Source organism: Monodon monoceros, unplaced genomic scaffold (genome assembly GCF_005190385.1).
Source record: "Monodon monoceros isolate NGI ecotype Baffin Bay Population unplaced genomic scaffold, NGI_Narwhal_1 Super_Scaffold_17, whole genome shotgun sequence".
In the NCBI taxonomy this organism is placed as follows: Eukaryota; Metazoa; Chordata; class Mammalia; order Artiodactyla; family Monodontidae; genus Monodon; species Monodon monoceros.
In genome coordinates this window covers 24371228-24388378 of record NW_021703773.1, presented here as the reverse complement: position 1 = coordinate 24388378, position 17151 = coordinate 24371228, and the positions used below count along the sequence as shown (strand labels likewise).

At 48.0% G+C, this 17151-nt stretch overlaps 1 protein-coding gene across 1 annotated transcript in view; it reads right to left on the bottom strand.

The window, feature by feature from the left end:
• Window positions 1–662: 662 nt before the first annotated feature.
• The window catches only part of DLGAP2 (DLG associated protein 2), a 135507-nt gene continuing 119018 nt past the window's right edge, over window positions 663–17151 (bottom strand). The window contains exons 10-12 of the mRNA XM_029226495.1: window positions 9480–9571; window positions 3301–3453; window positions 663–881 (exon numbers count right to left, since the gene is read on the bottom strand). Coding sequence (XP_029082328.1) covers window positions 663–881; window positions 3301–3453; window positions 9480–9571 — 464 coding nt within the window. The remainder of the gene's footprint in view (window positions 882–3300; window positions 3454–9479; window positions 9572–17151) is intronic.

Genomic DNA, 17151 nt, shown 5'->3' with positions numbered 1-17151 from the left:
CTCCCTGTGTGAATGAGCATTCAGCTGACTTTCTGACTGTGTAGATGCTGCGCTGAATATCTGTGGCGGGGGCGGACTCCTCACCCCCCAGGTTTCTGGAGAAGCACACGGCGGGGAGATTGGTGGCTGGAGAGATGACTTCTCATCACCATAGACTTGGCACAGAGAACCACGTGAGGGGTCAGCTGGGTTCAGGGCACGGTGACCCCAGGCCACGGGTGGGGTCTTTCTTTCCTGCACTCAAGCTGTAGCACCTTCCTCTTGGGTGTCTAATGCCTCGAGTGAGTGGTGAGATGCACCCATTCATAGTTTTTTTTGTTATTCTTGCCTCTAATATCACACAATTTATAAAAATATAAATAACAAAGTGTGAACTGGGTTCCATCTCGAGAGATGTTCCTCGTACCCCTCTGAGAACAGAGTGGGTATGTCAGGTGTCCCCATGCCTCTCCATCCCTGCTGACGGGAAGCCAGGCCATCCGGGGAGAAGTCGTCGTGGCCGTGAGCTCGCAAACCGTGGACGTCAGGGTGTTCCAGGGTGTTTATGGCACAAACACAACAGCCGGGGCGAGCTCGCTGGAGGAGTGACACAGGAGTGACCAGGGATGTGATGCACGGCACGGGTGATGGGAAGAAGGGGAGGGAGGGGCGGGCCCAGAGCCCTAGAGCCGGGTCTGGGCCTCGGGGATGTAGATCTCGATGCTGTCGGCCCGCTCGCTGGCTGAGCTCTGGCGGAAGGACGCTGCCCTCTTGGCGGCCGCCAGACGCCTCCGGGCCTCCTGGCGCTGTCTGTCCGGCAGGTCCAGAGACTTCTCTCTGGTGATGGGAAGTTTCCCTTTGGGGGGCTTCTTTGGTATTGGAGGGGGGACCTTTCTTTCTTCCTGAAAAGCATCACAAGTCAAAATTGGGGCAGTCAGAGGAGCCCGGCCGTCCCCCCAGCTCACAGCCCCGCGCCCACCCGATGCCGCGTGACCCTGCCCGGGGTGGACCTGCTGTGCCTGCCCCCAGATCCCCGGGGGGGGGGAGTGTTTACACACGAGGACACCCATCCTGCATGTGTGCGTGGGACGCCGCCCTAGTCTTAGAGTTATTTTGACCCTGTTGCTGGGCGAACACTTAACAAGTGCTCACAGGCTCGCTCACGTTCTTGAGTTTCCCAGGGGTCTCGGAAGATGCCGCCCGACAGCCCTGTCCTACGCGACAGTCTCTTCAACAGACTCCAAGGTCCAAGGACACGGAAACCTTCTCGCAGGGTGTCCCAGGGAACCGATGTCCAGATGCTCTACTATGGGCCTTAAGCCCTTTGACATGAACTACATGTGATGTTTCGCTTCCTTGGTAAAAGGATGCAAACAACTATTTCTGACCCTTAGCTCGTGTTCTCAAACAAGTCACCCCAAGATACGTGTATGCCTCTTCCAGAAAGAGAAATGGCACAATTCTGCAGCAAAGGAACACACAATGCTTGCAAGGGTCCTGGTGGAAGGCCTGTGTCCCACACTGTGTTCTCTATTTGCTGTGGCCCCTCGCTAACAAGGCTGGACCTTCCCAGTGGATGGAGGGCGGGAACTCCGCAACCAGTATCCTTGTCAGGAAAGGGGATGTTACATACGGGGCCCGGATGCTGCCTTTTCTGAGAAGATAGCTGTTGAGGGGGGCACTCACTCCTCTCTTTCCCTTCAGCCTCCAAAAGAATCCGAAGGGCACTAGATGGGCCCGGGCTTGGCCATTAGCACAGGTTCAGGTGAACACATGGCAGAATCTTGATGCTGTGTGCTATTGTTTTTGGCAGGACGATCGTTTTGGTGTCTGAAACTTTGTTCCCATGACTTATTTTAAAATGACTTGGACCAGAAGCAACGTCCCTCCCGGCTTTTTGGCAGGGGTACCATCAGGGGTAATTAATTTGTGAAGACTTGCAGCTATTTCAAAATTTAACCCCTGCCTTAAGTGCTTGACTGTGATTATCTCTCTCTCTCCTCTCCTTTCGCAGCCTCTGAAATATGGGACTGTAAGAAATCAACCATTCTTGTGAGTCTCCGTTTTCAAGAGGCTCACAGACTCCCTGCAGTGGAAGTGGGGGTGGGGGGCAGGTGGCCGAGCAGATCTATGAGGCAGAGGGTCAGGACTTGTGTCCCAAGTGCAGGACACGGAGCCTCAGCCGCGTTCAAGGGCTGCTCGCCTTCTGGACGGGGTGCTGTACCCTCAGCAGGAACCGTGTTCATTTTGAGGACTACTCTCTGTGTACAGTTGAGGTGGAAGGGATTATATTAGCTGTCAATTACCGAAGAATGAAAAATAGGGAGGATTTTTGCATATCATCAGACTAGTTTAATAAGTTGTATTTTTAGTGATTTCTTTGAAGAACTTTTTCATTTGGAATCATTACTTATGATTTCCTTCACTTCAAAACCGAACCATAGATTTCCTGGACTTGCTTATGTACAACCTGATGGTTTGCGGGCCCCTCAGCCCCGTTATCTGCGGTGAGGACTTTTTCAGCCACCCGCAATGGAGCGATGGCCTCCAGCCTGGAGCCCCGCAACGATGGTGGGCAGCACGTTTCTGGGAAAATGGATGCTGCTGCTGCTGCTTTCATTCTAACTATCTAGATATACACCCTGAACGACAGATTAAACACTACTGTCCCAAGTATGTTGGGTTAATTTTCTTTATCATTTTAATTGATAATGTCTGTCCAGAAACATCAGATTATAATTACGTAGAAATTCTCCAAAATGTGTTAGGAAGTCAATGTCTTTATAGCTAATTCACACTTATCTATCAGCCCCAGTAAAGATGATCTCTAGAGGGAAGAGGTGAAACCATAGGTTCAAACTTAATGGACATTTTCAGCCTATTTCAGGGCCAGGAAGTTTACATCTTCAAATTGTTCAGGGAAGTTTCAAGTGTTCCCTGTCTTCAACTGCAGATGTGCAACTGGAAAGTTTATCTCCACAGGAGGCATTGTAACTGAACTGAAACTTCCCCGGTGGGAAACCGTCTCAGTACAATCCAAACAGAGGTTTGATGGCGATAACGCAGAGGACAGACCCTACCGGAAACCAGACCGCGGCAGACAACGTGAGTTTTGTTGGTGTCTTCCGGGAATTGTCAGCAAGAAAGGGTCTCATTACACATGCTGACGACTTTAGCTCCACCCCGATCACGTACACATGGGTTTATCCCTGAAAATCGGATCCCGTACTGTTAATCAAACACCGAGACACACATAATAACGTGGCATTTGGAGCACGTGGCCTGGACGCCGGGAGGTGGCAGCGGCAGGTGGGGGGTTACCTTCCTCTCCGGGGACGCCAACTCCTTCCAGTCACTGAGCTTCAGCTGGTGCAGCTCGTCAAACTTCATGCTGACGTCCTGGACAGACAGCTGCAGCATGTCCCAGTACCCGGCCAGGTCCTGCGAGGTGGGCCTGGGCATGGCGCTGGGGTCCTGCCGACACATAGGCGCAGGTTAGAGCTGCTCGGAGGGCGGTTAGAGAACTCGGAGGGCGGGGGCGGGGCTGCTCTTCCCAAGGAAGCGGGTTAGGGAGAAGCCCCACGAGTTCAGAATCGGGTGCAGATATACCCGAGGGCCCGCGAGGATTCAGGAACAGTTCCCTTAAGTATTTGCTGACAGTTAAAAAGTCTGAAGAGGCTACATTCTGTATGGTTCCAACTCTAGGACCTGCTGGAAAAGGCAAAACTATGGAGACAGTAAAAGACCAGTGGCCATGGGGGTTGGGGGGAGGAGGGGTGACCAGGTGGAGCACAGAGGATTTTTAGGGCAGTGAACCTACTCTGTGGGATGCTGTAATGGTGGATAGGTGTCATGATAACTTTGTCCAAACTCGTAGAATGTCCAACACCGAGAGTGAGCTCTGATGGGAACCACGGACCCTGGGTGGTGACGTGTCACTGGAGGTCCATCAGTTGTAATAAAGGACCACCTGGTGGGGATGCTGATGGTGGGGAAGCTGTGGTGTGTGCGGGCAGGGGGTGTATGGGATTTTTCTCTGTATTTTTCTGTATTTTCACTCAATTCTGTTGTGAACCTAAAACTGCTCTAAAAAATAAAGTCTATTAACCTGATTAAGAAAATGGGCAGAGGATCTGTCTTCCAAGGAAGACATACAGATGGCCAACAGGTGCATGCAAAGATGCCCAACATCACTGATCATCAGGGAAATGCAAACTGAAACCACAATGAGACGTCACCTCACACCCGTCAGAATGGCTACCAACGAAAAGACAAGAGATAACAAGGTTAGTGAGAACGTGGAGAAAAGGAAGCCCTCGTGCACCGCTGGTGGGAATGTAAATTTGTGCAGCTGTGATGGAAAACAGTATGGAGTTTCCTCAAAAAATTAAAAATAGAACTAGCACACAATCCAGCAGTTCCACATCTGGGTATTATGTGAAGAAAACAAGAACACTAATTCTAAAAGATATATGCACCCCAACGTTCATAGCAGCATTATTTATCAATACAATAGCCAGGATGTGGAAACAACCTAAATGTCCATCAACAGATGAATGGATAAAGGAGATTACATATATATATATATATATATATATATATATATATATATATACACACACACAATGGAATACTACTCAGCTATAAAATAGAATGAAATCTTGCCATTTGAAACAACATATAAGTCAGATAGAAAAAGAAAGATACTGTATGATTTAACTGATATGTGGAATCTAAAAATTAAAATGAGTGAACAAAAATCAAAATGAGTGAAATAGAGTCATAGATACAGAGAAGAAACGGCTGGTTGCAGAGGGAAGGGGGTGGGGGGAAGAGAGAAATAGGTGAGGGAGATTAAGGGCTATGAGCTTCCAGTTGCAAAATAAATGAAATGTACAGTGTGGGGGATACGGTCAATAATTATGTAATACCTCTGTGTGGTGACATATTGTAACTAGATTTACTGTGGTGATCTTGAAACATCAAATCACTATGTTGTGTTAACAGGAACTAACAGTGTCGTAGGTCAGTTGTATTTCAAAAACAAACAAAGAAACAAACTCTTAGAAAAAGAGATGAGACTTGTGGTTACCGGAGATGGGGTGGGGAGTGGCAGAAGGGAGTCAAAAAGTACCAACTTCCAGTTACAGGATAAACAGGTGCTAGGGATGCGATACCCAACACGATAAATACCACCAACGCTGCTGTGTGTTATACAGGAAAGCTGTTAAGACAGTAAATCCTAAAAGTTCTCATTGCAAGGAAAAATATATTTTTTCTATTTCTTTACCTTTGTACCCACAGGAGATGATGGATGTTCACTAAGCTTATAGTGATAATTATTTCATGATGTATGTAAGTCACATCATTATGTGGTACCCCTTACATTTATTCAGTGCTGTATGTTAATTCTATCACAACACAACTAGAGGAAATGAGAAGAAGAAAAATAAAGTCTACTGAAGAATACACGTGTAGTTACAGTCCTTCACTGTTTCATTTTGAAAACGCTTTCTTGGAACCTGGGGATGGTGGCACGTGTTAAGGCTCCAGCCGCTTGACAGTTTATTCAGGCCCCAGGGTTCTGGTCGCCTGTGCGGTTACTGGGAAGCTGGTGCCCGGGGAGGGTCTGCAGTGCTGCTGGTGGTCATAGGCGCTGGGGAGATGGGCCTGGAGCCACGGCCGTTTCTGTTTGTTCCCTGAGCAGTCTCAGCCCTGCTTCTGAAGGTCAGGGATGCCCTACAAATGTACCATGTATATTTCGTCGCTCCCATGTGGAGGGAGGGCAGGCACGTCGATCTCCTGAAGGGTCAGAACTGTCTCGGGGACAGGTCCCCGCCCTTGGAACGTGCAGGTGATGTCACGGAGCGGCACACGGGCAGCCAAGGGCGCATGTGGCCCCAAGGTGGGTTTGCTTCTGCACATGGCACCTGATGTATGTGTAGTTTCAATGAGTAGTCTCTACTTAAAGCTGGGTGACTCCACAGGAGCAGAGAGCCAGTGGCCTGGCCACGCCCCCGGCGCCCAGTGATGGGTGGTGACCACGGCCTCAAGTTCCCTGGGCCGCGTGACCTGCCTGCAGGCACCTGAGTTTGCCACCCTCGGTGTGTGGATTTTTCTGGTGTGGTTCCCTTGATTCAGTGTGGGGCTATCTCAGGTTAAACAGACAGAGAAATTTCTGATAGGTAAACTTTTATCTGAATTTGCTTAAAATGTGTCATTTCCGGCTTGTTCATAAGTCCTTCCCATGAAGCACATCAGGAACTTCTATTTGGTTGGGTTTAAACTTCCTTTAACCTTTGTCTTAGTCCATCTGGGCCGAGAGAACAAGAAAACCACAGACTGGGGGCTTATGAATAGCACAGTCTACTTCTCCCAGTGCTGGAGGCTGGACGTCCAAGGTCAAGATGCTGGCAGATCCTGTGTTGGGTGAGGACCCCCTTCCTGGTTCACAGACGGCGTCTTCTCTCGTGTCCTCACGTGGAGGAAGGGCTGGGGGCTCCCTGGGGTCTCTGTTATGAGGGCACTGATCCCAGCATGGGGGCCCCACCCTCATGACCTCGTCATGTGAATGTTTGGGGACACATTCAGTCCTGGTTCCACACCCACATCCACTAGGTCACTCTTTGAGCCCCATCTGTTCTGCTGATGCAGCCAGATGGCAGCTGTGCTGACCTGAGGGCAGACGGTAAGAACCACTGTCCAAGCGACTTGCACAAAACGCCCTCGTTTTCTCCTTCTCCGTCTGGAGTGAAAGTTGCAACCCAGGGCCATTGTCTGCGGTTTGAAGCTCGTTCTCCATTGAGCCACCAGGAGGCGAACTGGGCGTGTGGATCGAGGAGCCCAATGGGCAGGTGCAGGGGCAGGTGCAGGGTCAGGGTCAGGTGTAGGTTCAGGGTCAGGGGCAGGTGCAGGGTCAGGTTCAGGGTCAGGGTCAGAGTCAGGGGCAGGTTCACGGGCAGGGTCAGGGTCAGGGGAAGGTTCAGGGGCAGGTGCAGGTTCAGGTGCAAGGTCAGGTGCAGGCTCAGGGGCAGGGGCTGGGGCAGGAGGTTCCTCCAGTCGCCTGGGTTGTCATGTACTTGCCTGTCTGAGCTCAGCCACTGCTTGTGAAGAAAAGCAGAGCGAAGGTCTTGCCTCCGGGCCGTGCTCTGCAGGTGATGGGGGTGCACAGGGGCTCCCTGGACAGTCGGGGCTGGGGGGACTCCTCCCCCCAAAGGCGGGTCCTCAGCTGCTCTTCCGGAAGATGACACAAGTACAACGTCCTCTCCCACAGGTGCAGGCGTGATGGGGCCTGAACGTGTCTGACGGATGGAACGGCTCCCCAAGTGGGACTTCGGGCCCTGGTCCTGCCCCATGGCTGTGCTGAGGCTCATGTCGCCCGAGAGTGGACTCTGTGGTCACCTACCCTCCCCGCTGGACCGGCGAAACCTTTGTCCTCTGGGCTCCCAGGGAGCAGAGGCCGTGGTGTCGGTGGAACTGGGCACGGCCAGGGTCTGGCTCTGCACGGGAGGTGGCTGTATCTGCGTCCACTGGACATTCAGGCGCCCGATCTGTTTGTCTCATTTTTTCATGTCAGTGGTGAGCCAGGCCGGTCCCCTACCCCAGCAACGTGTACAGAGCCATCCGTCCTTGCTAACCGCAGGCCGTGGGGTCCAGGTGGGATGTGGGCTCTGAGGCTCCATGTTCCGGAACATTCTCTGGGAGCTGTGTGTCCTGAGAAGGGCTGAGAAGAGACTGTGGGTCGTGTTCAAGTACACTGTTAGACCGGCCGGTCTGAGCGTGACTCCATTTCTCCCTGCTCTGGGGTGCTGAGCCGCTGGCCCGAGAGGTACCGGTATCGACCCGCCAGCTTCAAGGGTGGGTCCTGCCCGGTGTCGTCCATCCTAAACAGCTGGTGGGCTCTTGATGTATCTCCTTGACTGAAAACTAGTCACCGGCCTAAAGTTGCAAAGTGTGGACAGTGTGGCTTTGCTGAGCAAGGCCCCTGCTTGTACGGTCAGCATTTCAGCATTTCTGCTGACAGGCCTGCTTAGGGCCCCAACCTGACCTCCTCCAACAAATGCTCCAGACTCTTTTGGTCTAATCCTAGACGGAGGTCAAAAGAAATGGAAGCAGTCACGCCAGACTTTTGAAGGTTAACACAAAACGCAATCTGACATGTATAAGAGGGATCAAAACCATAAGAGGGTGGATAATTTTTAAGTCTAGTATAGCTGCTCTGGCAGAGAAGACACGCAGGTTTTATAAGCTTGAATAATGTGTCTCTGCTGAGTGTAGGGTGCTGAAGATGGGGACGACCCTCCCCACCAGACTCGGTGGAATACGGACCGTGCTCTCCAACGGCCTAAATCAATTCCTTAAAGATGATCCATTAAATACACACGACGGAGGATGCTAGAACATGCCCAGTAAACATAATAACTGAATGTTTCCACAGCTGTATGTTTCTTTCAGGGACTCTAAACCTGCCTGTTTCCCCTTTTAAATGTTGATTATAACTTCACGTCATAGGCAACCAGGCGGTAACTCTTTAAATTTCATGATGAACTTGAATGGGATTAATTGGAAAATATTAGAGAAAACATACTTTTTAATGATCCTGATTAAAAGGGATAAATTGGCAACTCTGACGTGCTCTGCTGCCTTTGATGTGGAAGAACGTTCTGTAAATCCACACGCCTCCTTGTACATTTAAAAGCCGAACAAAACAAAATCAAATCACCTTGAACCATTGCTATGGGAGACCTTGCAGAGACTTACCTGTGTTTTAATGAAAATGTTTGGTCTGAAAGAAGTCAGTGTATGGATTATAAATAAAAGAACCTGTAAAGTAGTGTGATTACTATTTAGTTATTTTTCCAAACAATATCAAGTGAATATTTTCTTTAGTCAGATAAGGAAAAGTGTGTGTGTAACAATATATATTTATATTTATTTATACATAGTATAGTATACATATAAGCATACATATAGGTAAGAGTGTCCCCTTGATCTTTTCAGGAAGATCAGAACCAAGTTTAATGCCAACCGTATTACCTAATTTAGTCCATGGTATTTCTGTTCACTCCTGACTATAACATATAAAGCACAAATTATTTCTAAAATCTCTTCCTAATCTCTTGCACTGTGGTTGTTTACGTGTTTCTATTCAAGCCACCTCCTAGCACCGTCCTCACTGTGACATCCACCGTGACAGTGATTTACGCTTCCCCTCCATCCTGGGGTCCCCTGGGGGACAGCCAGGTGGCGGAGCACACCCCTCACGGCTGGGGAAACACCTGTCTCCTTCCCACCCCTGCCCCTCCCCTGCCCATACCCCCATGGCCTCTCTGCTTTGGCTGCACTTTGAAATCACCCCCAAAGCTGGGAGTGTCCCCCTACTCATTCACCAGGCTGCACATGTGCAGGGATCTTTTAACAGGCGGGAACGCGGTGAGCACAGAAAGAACGGACGTTCAGCTTGGTTACAAGGGGTCGAGGTTACCTGAGGATCCACTTACCATGTTCTGTTGGCAAAGCCAGTAAAACTGTTGGAATTTCTGCGACATCAGAAGCTGGGCACTGCCAACAGCGCTCCTGATTTTCCCGAGAACTGTTAAGAAAAAAACAAGGTCAATTAAAAAACAAGAGCAAAAGCATCACACAAAGGGGATATGACCCAAAGAGCAAAAGCTATTATTCTATCATCTCTGTTACTGGAGGTGAAACTGTTGAGTTAATTATGGCCACGGGCGGAACTGTCTTTCTGTCTGCTCCATTCCTGAGCAGGAAGGAAATTCAAAGACGACCTGTCCTACGGAGAGAAGCAAGTCAGAAAGAGAAAGACAAATACCGTGTGCTGACACATATATATGGAATCTAAGAAAAAAAAAAAAAGGTCATGAAGAACCTAGGGGCAAGACGGGAATAAAGACACAGACCTACTAGAGAATGGACTTGAGGACACGGGGAGGGGGAAGGGTAAGCTGGGACGAAGTGAGAGAGTGGCATGGACATATATACACTACCAAATGGAAAATACATGGCTAGTGGGAAGCAGCCAATAGCACAGGGAGATCAGCTCAGTGCTTTGTGACCACCTAGAGGGGTGGGATAGGGAGGGTGGGAGGGAGATGCAAGAGGGAGGAGATATGGGGACATATGTGTACGTATAGCTGATTCACTTTGTTATAAAGCAGAAACTAACACACCATTGTAAAGCAATTATACTCCAATAAAGATGTTAAAAAAAAAAAAAAAGACGACCAAATGCCAGCTACTAGGATGCTTCAGTGTTGGGGGAAATTTAGCTTAGAAAGGTATTGCTAACACCACCAAGCCCTTCGGGGGTCAGCAGGGTGACCAGTTCCCCCGACCTGCTCACATCACCATCCGTTCGGTGGTAGTGAGAACATCCCGCTTTGGGGCACCCTGTGGGCCAGCTCAGCTTTCAGGGGGTAGGAAGTGTCAGTTTAATCCAGAAACGATTCCTAAGTTGTAAGACTTTAATCAAATAGCACTTAAAAAATGTAAATAATATAGTTTTGTCAGTGGAAAGGATTTAACCAATTATCCGATAGCTGTGACAACTCTGGGATTTTCACTGGGCAGATAAAAGACTTTGGGCATGAAATTTCTGGGAAAAACCCACACCTGCTACCTCCAGGGGCCTCCATACTTCCCATCTTTCTGCCCCAGTCCTTCCTTAGCCTGTGTAAACGTAGTCATTATTGTGGAAATAATAGCTTTGGTGGATCCCAGCTCCCGTGATCCTCAAAAGCACGTAGCAATCTGTAGGAGAACGTTTCTGGCGACTATACCCAGGCCCACTTATCTCTGATGTTTTGTCTATAAGCAACAGTTCCCAGCTATTTCACTGAGCTTACACAGCATCTTCCTCTGATGGCCAGAAGCATCTTCTCTTCTGGGTACCCCTCGAGACTCTGTGCAGAACACAGATAACAACCAGCCACACGGACCCCCTGAAGCTCAAAGTCGGGCCAGTTTGCTAGGCTGGCCATTCCCTCAGGCTTTCAGGAGAGCAGGGCAAGCTTGTCTCCAGTGTCCTGCGGGCAAGCCTTCAGGAAAAAGGGGGTTTTAGCCTGGAGGTTCGTCCGTCAAGCAGACACAGCCATTACCACTAACAGGCTAGTTAAGTACTTACTCTGGACAGAATGCTTACGTCCTTGAGGTTTTATCTGGAGAAGAGCCCACAAAGGCCAGCTCCATCAGCACGTGAGTCACCTGGGGGTCTGGTTACAGGCAGATTCTGACTCAGGGGGTCTGGGGTGGCGCCTGAGACCTGGCATTTCCACAGAGGTGGAGCCTGAGTCCAGAGAAGTAAACTCAATTTCGTTACCCTTCTCCCCAATTTCCCAAACATTAGTAATTTTGACAGGCAGCCTTCAATAAAATGACTTGAGACATTTAACGTGCGTTAGAAAGTGGCATCAAAGACTGATTCCTGAGCCTGGCCACACAGCTGCTGAGACCCTGTTCCTCGGCCTCCCTCGAAGGGAACGGAGTCACAGACACCGTTGGGAAGGGCCTCGATACCACGTAACCAAGTGTCACATGTTGGAACTGATGTCCCAGAAATAAACCCATTGCTGTGAGGGGTGCTGAGGACACATCCTAATGTAACAGAAATCAGCCACACAACAGAAGGGATAGCACAGCCTTCATTTTTACAGGGTGAGGATGTGGCCCCACAGACAACGTGTTCGTAACACGATGCTCTCCTGGGGAAGTTAATGGACTGCAACACTTCTTAGTTTGCCTGTGTTTTCTTACTTGTCCAGATTGTTGCTCTCCAAAGTTTTATTATGGCAAATTTCACACGCAGAAAACTTGAAAGAAAGTATCACAAGCAACTCCACCCCATCCCTTAGAATCACCAATCTCGGAGCGCGTTTATTTTCCTGACCCACTTGGATAAGCTGTGGCCAGAGCCCCATCTGCCATCATCCTGTACGACCACAGCGCCATGACTGCTCCTAAGAAATGAATAGTTCCCTAATATCATCCAATTCTAGCTTGCTCCTAAAATATGAAGAAGAATTAAAAATGTAACTTTTAATACAAGTGAGTTAGCTGGATAACACTCTGGCATCCTTTCAGACTTAAAAAAAAATGTTGTCTTGTCAGCATCTTGACACCTGGGCCCTCGTGTCTCCTACCAATCCACTGCGGGAGGGGCTTACTCCCCCAGACCCCTCCATCCCGCCCACCTCCTCTGTCTGCTTTGCCTTCAGCCTTGCAGGAGGGCAGTGGGGTTGGAGCACCTCCTGGAAGGGCCAAAAATACTTCCTACTTTGTTTCCCCAAACTGAATATGTTTCTGCAGCTCTGGTCCCACTGCTGCTGAGTGGAAGAGTTAGTTTTGTTTTGGAAAAGTTGAATTTTCACTTGTAAACCCCTGTAACTTGCATGACTGACGAAAACCTTTCAAGAGACTTGTTTTAACCAACCTGTCACTGCAGGAATATATAGAAGTGACTCACGGATAAGTGCACTTCTTTTCACTGACTCTATGCTTCCTGAAATGGTATTTATTTATTTATTGTTAATTTCTCTAAGCCTCAGTTTCTTTTTTTTAAAATTTAATTTTATTTATTTTTTTATACAGCAGGTTCTTATTAGCTATCCATTTTATACATATTAGTATATATATGTCAATCCCAATTTAAAAAGTCAGTTTTACCCATTTTGAGGTTTTAATCCCCAATCTTCATATTCTTCTTTAAATGTACTTCCACGGAAGTGTTAATATAAAGTACTTCAGTTTATCATCTTTAGCACAACATGGATAGGTGGGTGACATGTGGGTGTTGACTTAATGCAGTGGAGACTTATTATAAAGGGTATAAATTGATGATTGCTAGAGAGAGATAATGGCTGTGAGAGTGTAGCTAATGACCTGATTGCAAATGGCAGGAGAATTTGCTGCTCAGTGAATGGGGATGATTCTATCTGATACCTATAATGTAAATAGCTTCCTATAATTGCAAGGAATTTGAGGCGAAAATTCAATTTATTCTTTTCCACTATCCTTCCCTAATTTTGTCACAGTTTAGACACTTTCTTTCAAGAGCTACAGATTAGGACGTATGCTCATCAGAATGCAAACCTACAAAGAACCTGAGACAACCCTGGCCTTTGATGTACAAAGAAATTTGATGAACTGACTTTGCTCCTTTAATTTATTTTTCACGCGTGTTCCACAATTTTCAATTCTATCTAAATTTGCTGTGAAATGCCAGGACAACATTTACACTATTCTTTTCTTTCAAAATTCGAGGTGGGTTTTTCTAAAATCGGCAGACTGTTTGAAATGATCATTTGAAGATGTATTACTCCGGGATCTCTTGGGATTCCTGCCTGACTCATTTCGTAGAGCAGGCTGGGGGACACGGCTGCTTCCACAAACCCCCTCGCTTCCGGACCTCTGGCTTTATCGTTTTCGTTTCGTTTCGTGTTTCTTGAGCACACGTTTCTTTTTATGCTCCAGTTTGCCTGCGGCCACTGGGTGGCTGGGCTGTGTGGGGACATCTCCGTCGGGCACTTACCACATCCTTAGCAAGAGCCGGGACACAACCAGGCTTGTGTGTCCTGGCAGGGGTCTGGAAGCAGTGGCTGTACGTTCCTTGGAGGACTGGTCAGATCTCAGAGGCTGTAGCAGCTGTGCTGCTCAGAAGCATCATCATTAGCTCTGGTCTTCAACGTGCCGTCTTTGCCGATGGGGACTCCTGGGCAAACTGCAGACCCAGGGGCAGTTTCTCTGTGGCCCATGATCTCCTCGTCCCCTGCATTGCCACGTGGCCCACGAATCCTCAGGGTCACTCTACTTGTTGTCTGCTCTTCCCTGGGCACAGCGACCGAGCCACGCCCCCTGCCACCGCCGCCATCCAGGGAGCATCGCCCCTCCGCACGGAAGGACTGGGGGACCCATGCTGGACACCGAACCCCGACGCCGGCGTTAACGTGACTAGTGAAGCCGGGGTCCCTTAGATGAGGAAGGAAATCATCAAAGCCCCCAGCTCTGTGAGTCTGTGGGTCCATGCATCGGACTTGGTGATGTTCAGATTATTAGCTTTGGGGCAGAGCTGTTTTGGGGGCAAGAGAACGTCCCAACACCTCTCGAGAGACCCCATTGTTGAGTTCCTTATACCATTCATATTTCTACAGACCTGCTGAGTAAGATCTTTGTGGTTCTGGAACCATTTCTTTTATCTCAGAAAACATACTATTGTTTTTATGCCACTTACCCGTTTGGTTTAACATAATTAACACAAAAATCCCAAAACACTAGTCTAGTGATGGTTTACAATCCCTCCAGAAAATATAAATATATTATAAATATATATATTTATATAATATAAATATATTATAAATATATATTTATATATCTATATAAATATAAATCTAAATAAATATATTTATTATATTTATATAATATATAAAAATATATATGAATATATATGAATATATTATAAATATATAAAAATATATATTTATATAATATAAATATATTATAAATATATATAATATTTATGTATTAACAATAGGAAGCCTGCTTTAACATGACTTAACTTAAACCAGTATTTAACTGGGCTCACGATGTTTTTATTAACCACAGAGGGCTGAATGAATCTAAATTCGTTCAATCGATTCAGTGAGCTGTGATTATAAAATTACAGCTCGGGAGAAAAGTTATCTCATGTAATGGAAATTTCAATATTCCAAGCTCAGGGTTTTGGTTCAACAGCCATTTAATTTAAGCTTCGCTTTTTGAAAGGGCCGTAACCAATAACCCTGTATCTGTTCTTAAAATGAGGACTGGACTTGCAGGTGATCTGACCTTTAAACATGACTAGGGAAACAGCTAAATGTGACTGGTACGGTGCTAGTTTAATGGGCAAAGCATACAGTTCAGGTTCAAAACAACTGTTCTGTCATCCTTGGCCACAAAAAAAGAAAGCCAGGCAAATAAGAGAAGAAATTAAGAAAATCATAAAAAGGATCCAGCAGATCTGTTCTCTGTTCTTTGCCTCTGAGCCTCATAGAAATGCAGTCACACGTAGTTATTAAACGGTGGTAGGAAAACCCACGCAGAGTCATGATTATTGAGCTGGTGCCTGAGGAACGGGGTCTTCCCCAGCCTGGCCGAGGGCGACTGCAGGATGCGTGGGGTTTAGATGCTACGCTTTAAGAAGGTGTGAGCAGGGCTCTGACCCCCACCCCCACCCCCGCCGGGTGTGAAGGCTGCACCTCTTCCCGCCTTCTTCCTCTCTCTGACCCTCAGCTGCACAGGGCTTCTGCCAGGCACTGCTGGTGGATAATCGATGTACCAAGTGTGAGCCTTCCAGGAGCCTAAGATGTCAAACGACAGCGGGGCCGGGCGGTAAGAGCTCTGGGAAAACGCAGAGCCGTCCCCGCCTTTGAGCAGCATGTCCCCAAGGCAGTGGAGGACGACAGAGCCCAGGGACTCGAAAGGTAGTGGCTCAGCCTTCCCCTCGGTCAGGTGCAGAGTCCACGTCTAAGGGAAGGTCTTCCTGGTGGGTCTCCCAGCCAGTTCTCTGCCTCTGCTTGTGCCCCTGATCCTGCTCTCTCATCACCATCCCCCCACCCCCACCTGCTTGACCAAACCCACCTCCCCGTAAGGTCCAGCCCAGATGCCACTGTCACCGGGAAGCCTTCTCGGACTTTCCCTGCTGGCAGCATCTCTCAGGCTCCTGGGAGAGTCTTTTAAAAGCACTGGATCTGCACTGCTCTTGCTACACTTTATATTTCTCACTTGCCATGAGCAGCTCTGCCCTGGTCTTACTTCACCCCTTCTTAGGTCACTGCAGCTTCCGTGCTATACACTCCTTTTCGTATCCACCTGCGGTCTATCGAACGGCTCATAGTATGGGTCCAGCAAATATACGCTGGGTGTTTACAAGATACAGAGAGTCCAGAAGAAGGTCCCAAAGGTGCGAAAAAGGAAAAAAGCTTGTGTATGGAAATACAACTGAGGGACGGCAGAAACTCCCTTCCCTCTCTGCCTTGTTGAAGGAAAAATGTGTTCTCCAGATGTCCAGTAATAAGACAACTGAACATCCTAAGTGATGGACTGGGGTCACTGCAGATCATCAAATCGTATTTTAGACACAGTACACTTACGGCATTACTCCCAGAATTTTCTTGAACGCCCCAGTGGCAAGAAAATCATAACTTAGGACAATGCTTCAGCGCTGAAGCCTTTTAATTTCACCTCTTAATTTCCAAGGGCTGAGGCACAACCCAAGTATGTATTTTAAGGCTCAGGGATTCTCTCTGGACCACAAATGGGTGTCACAGATTCAGAGAATCAGAATGAAGTAAACGGCCAGGGATAGGGGCTCCACATCTTCTAAAAGAGCAGAAGAAGACAGTGTTAGGATACAAAGGACAAGTTCCCAGGAATGGAACATCTGGATTGAAGAATGTCGGGCAGCGTGGTGGGAAAGCACGGCTTTTGACAAAAGACAGCTCTGACTTCGAGCCTGGATTCCACTGCTCTAACTCTGTGGAATGTGGTGCAAGATTTTAACCTCTCTGAACCTGTTTCTTTAATTCCATAAAGGTGACAGTATCTTCTAGGTATCATGATATGCTGAGCCCTTGAAGATGTAAGTGATGCACTTAGCGTAGCCCTTGGCACTGTGTTCAGTACGTGACGGCTTAGAGATTTCTTTTAAAAAACATATCTTTAAAAAAAACTATAATCCTTGATAAAATCATAACTGAATTAATGGTACACACTAAATATGGACAATCATGACACGGCAGGTTTTGCTCTGTGTTGTCTTACAAACACAGCAAGGACTAAAGGCCTCCATCTCTTCCACGCACAGAGGGAGACCAGAATCTTGTGGATGTGTCCTAAATGGTGTAAATCCACATGATTCTAGAATAAAATGCTACAGACATACTGTGGGGTAAGCCCTGACAAGGGTTACCTCTTGCTGAACTGTCCCCCCATCTCCTCCCCTTCAAAGGCATTTCATGGAGGAACCACAGGGTGTAGGAAACACATCCCGACTCACCAACCTCAGGCTCATGTCTTACAAGCCCCGAGGACCGCTCACCAAGCCCGGGCTGAACGCGGGGGTGTGTACAGAGCGGGAGCTGACAGTCTCCTTCAAATCCCGGGTCAACTCTGGGTAAAGAG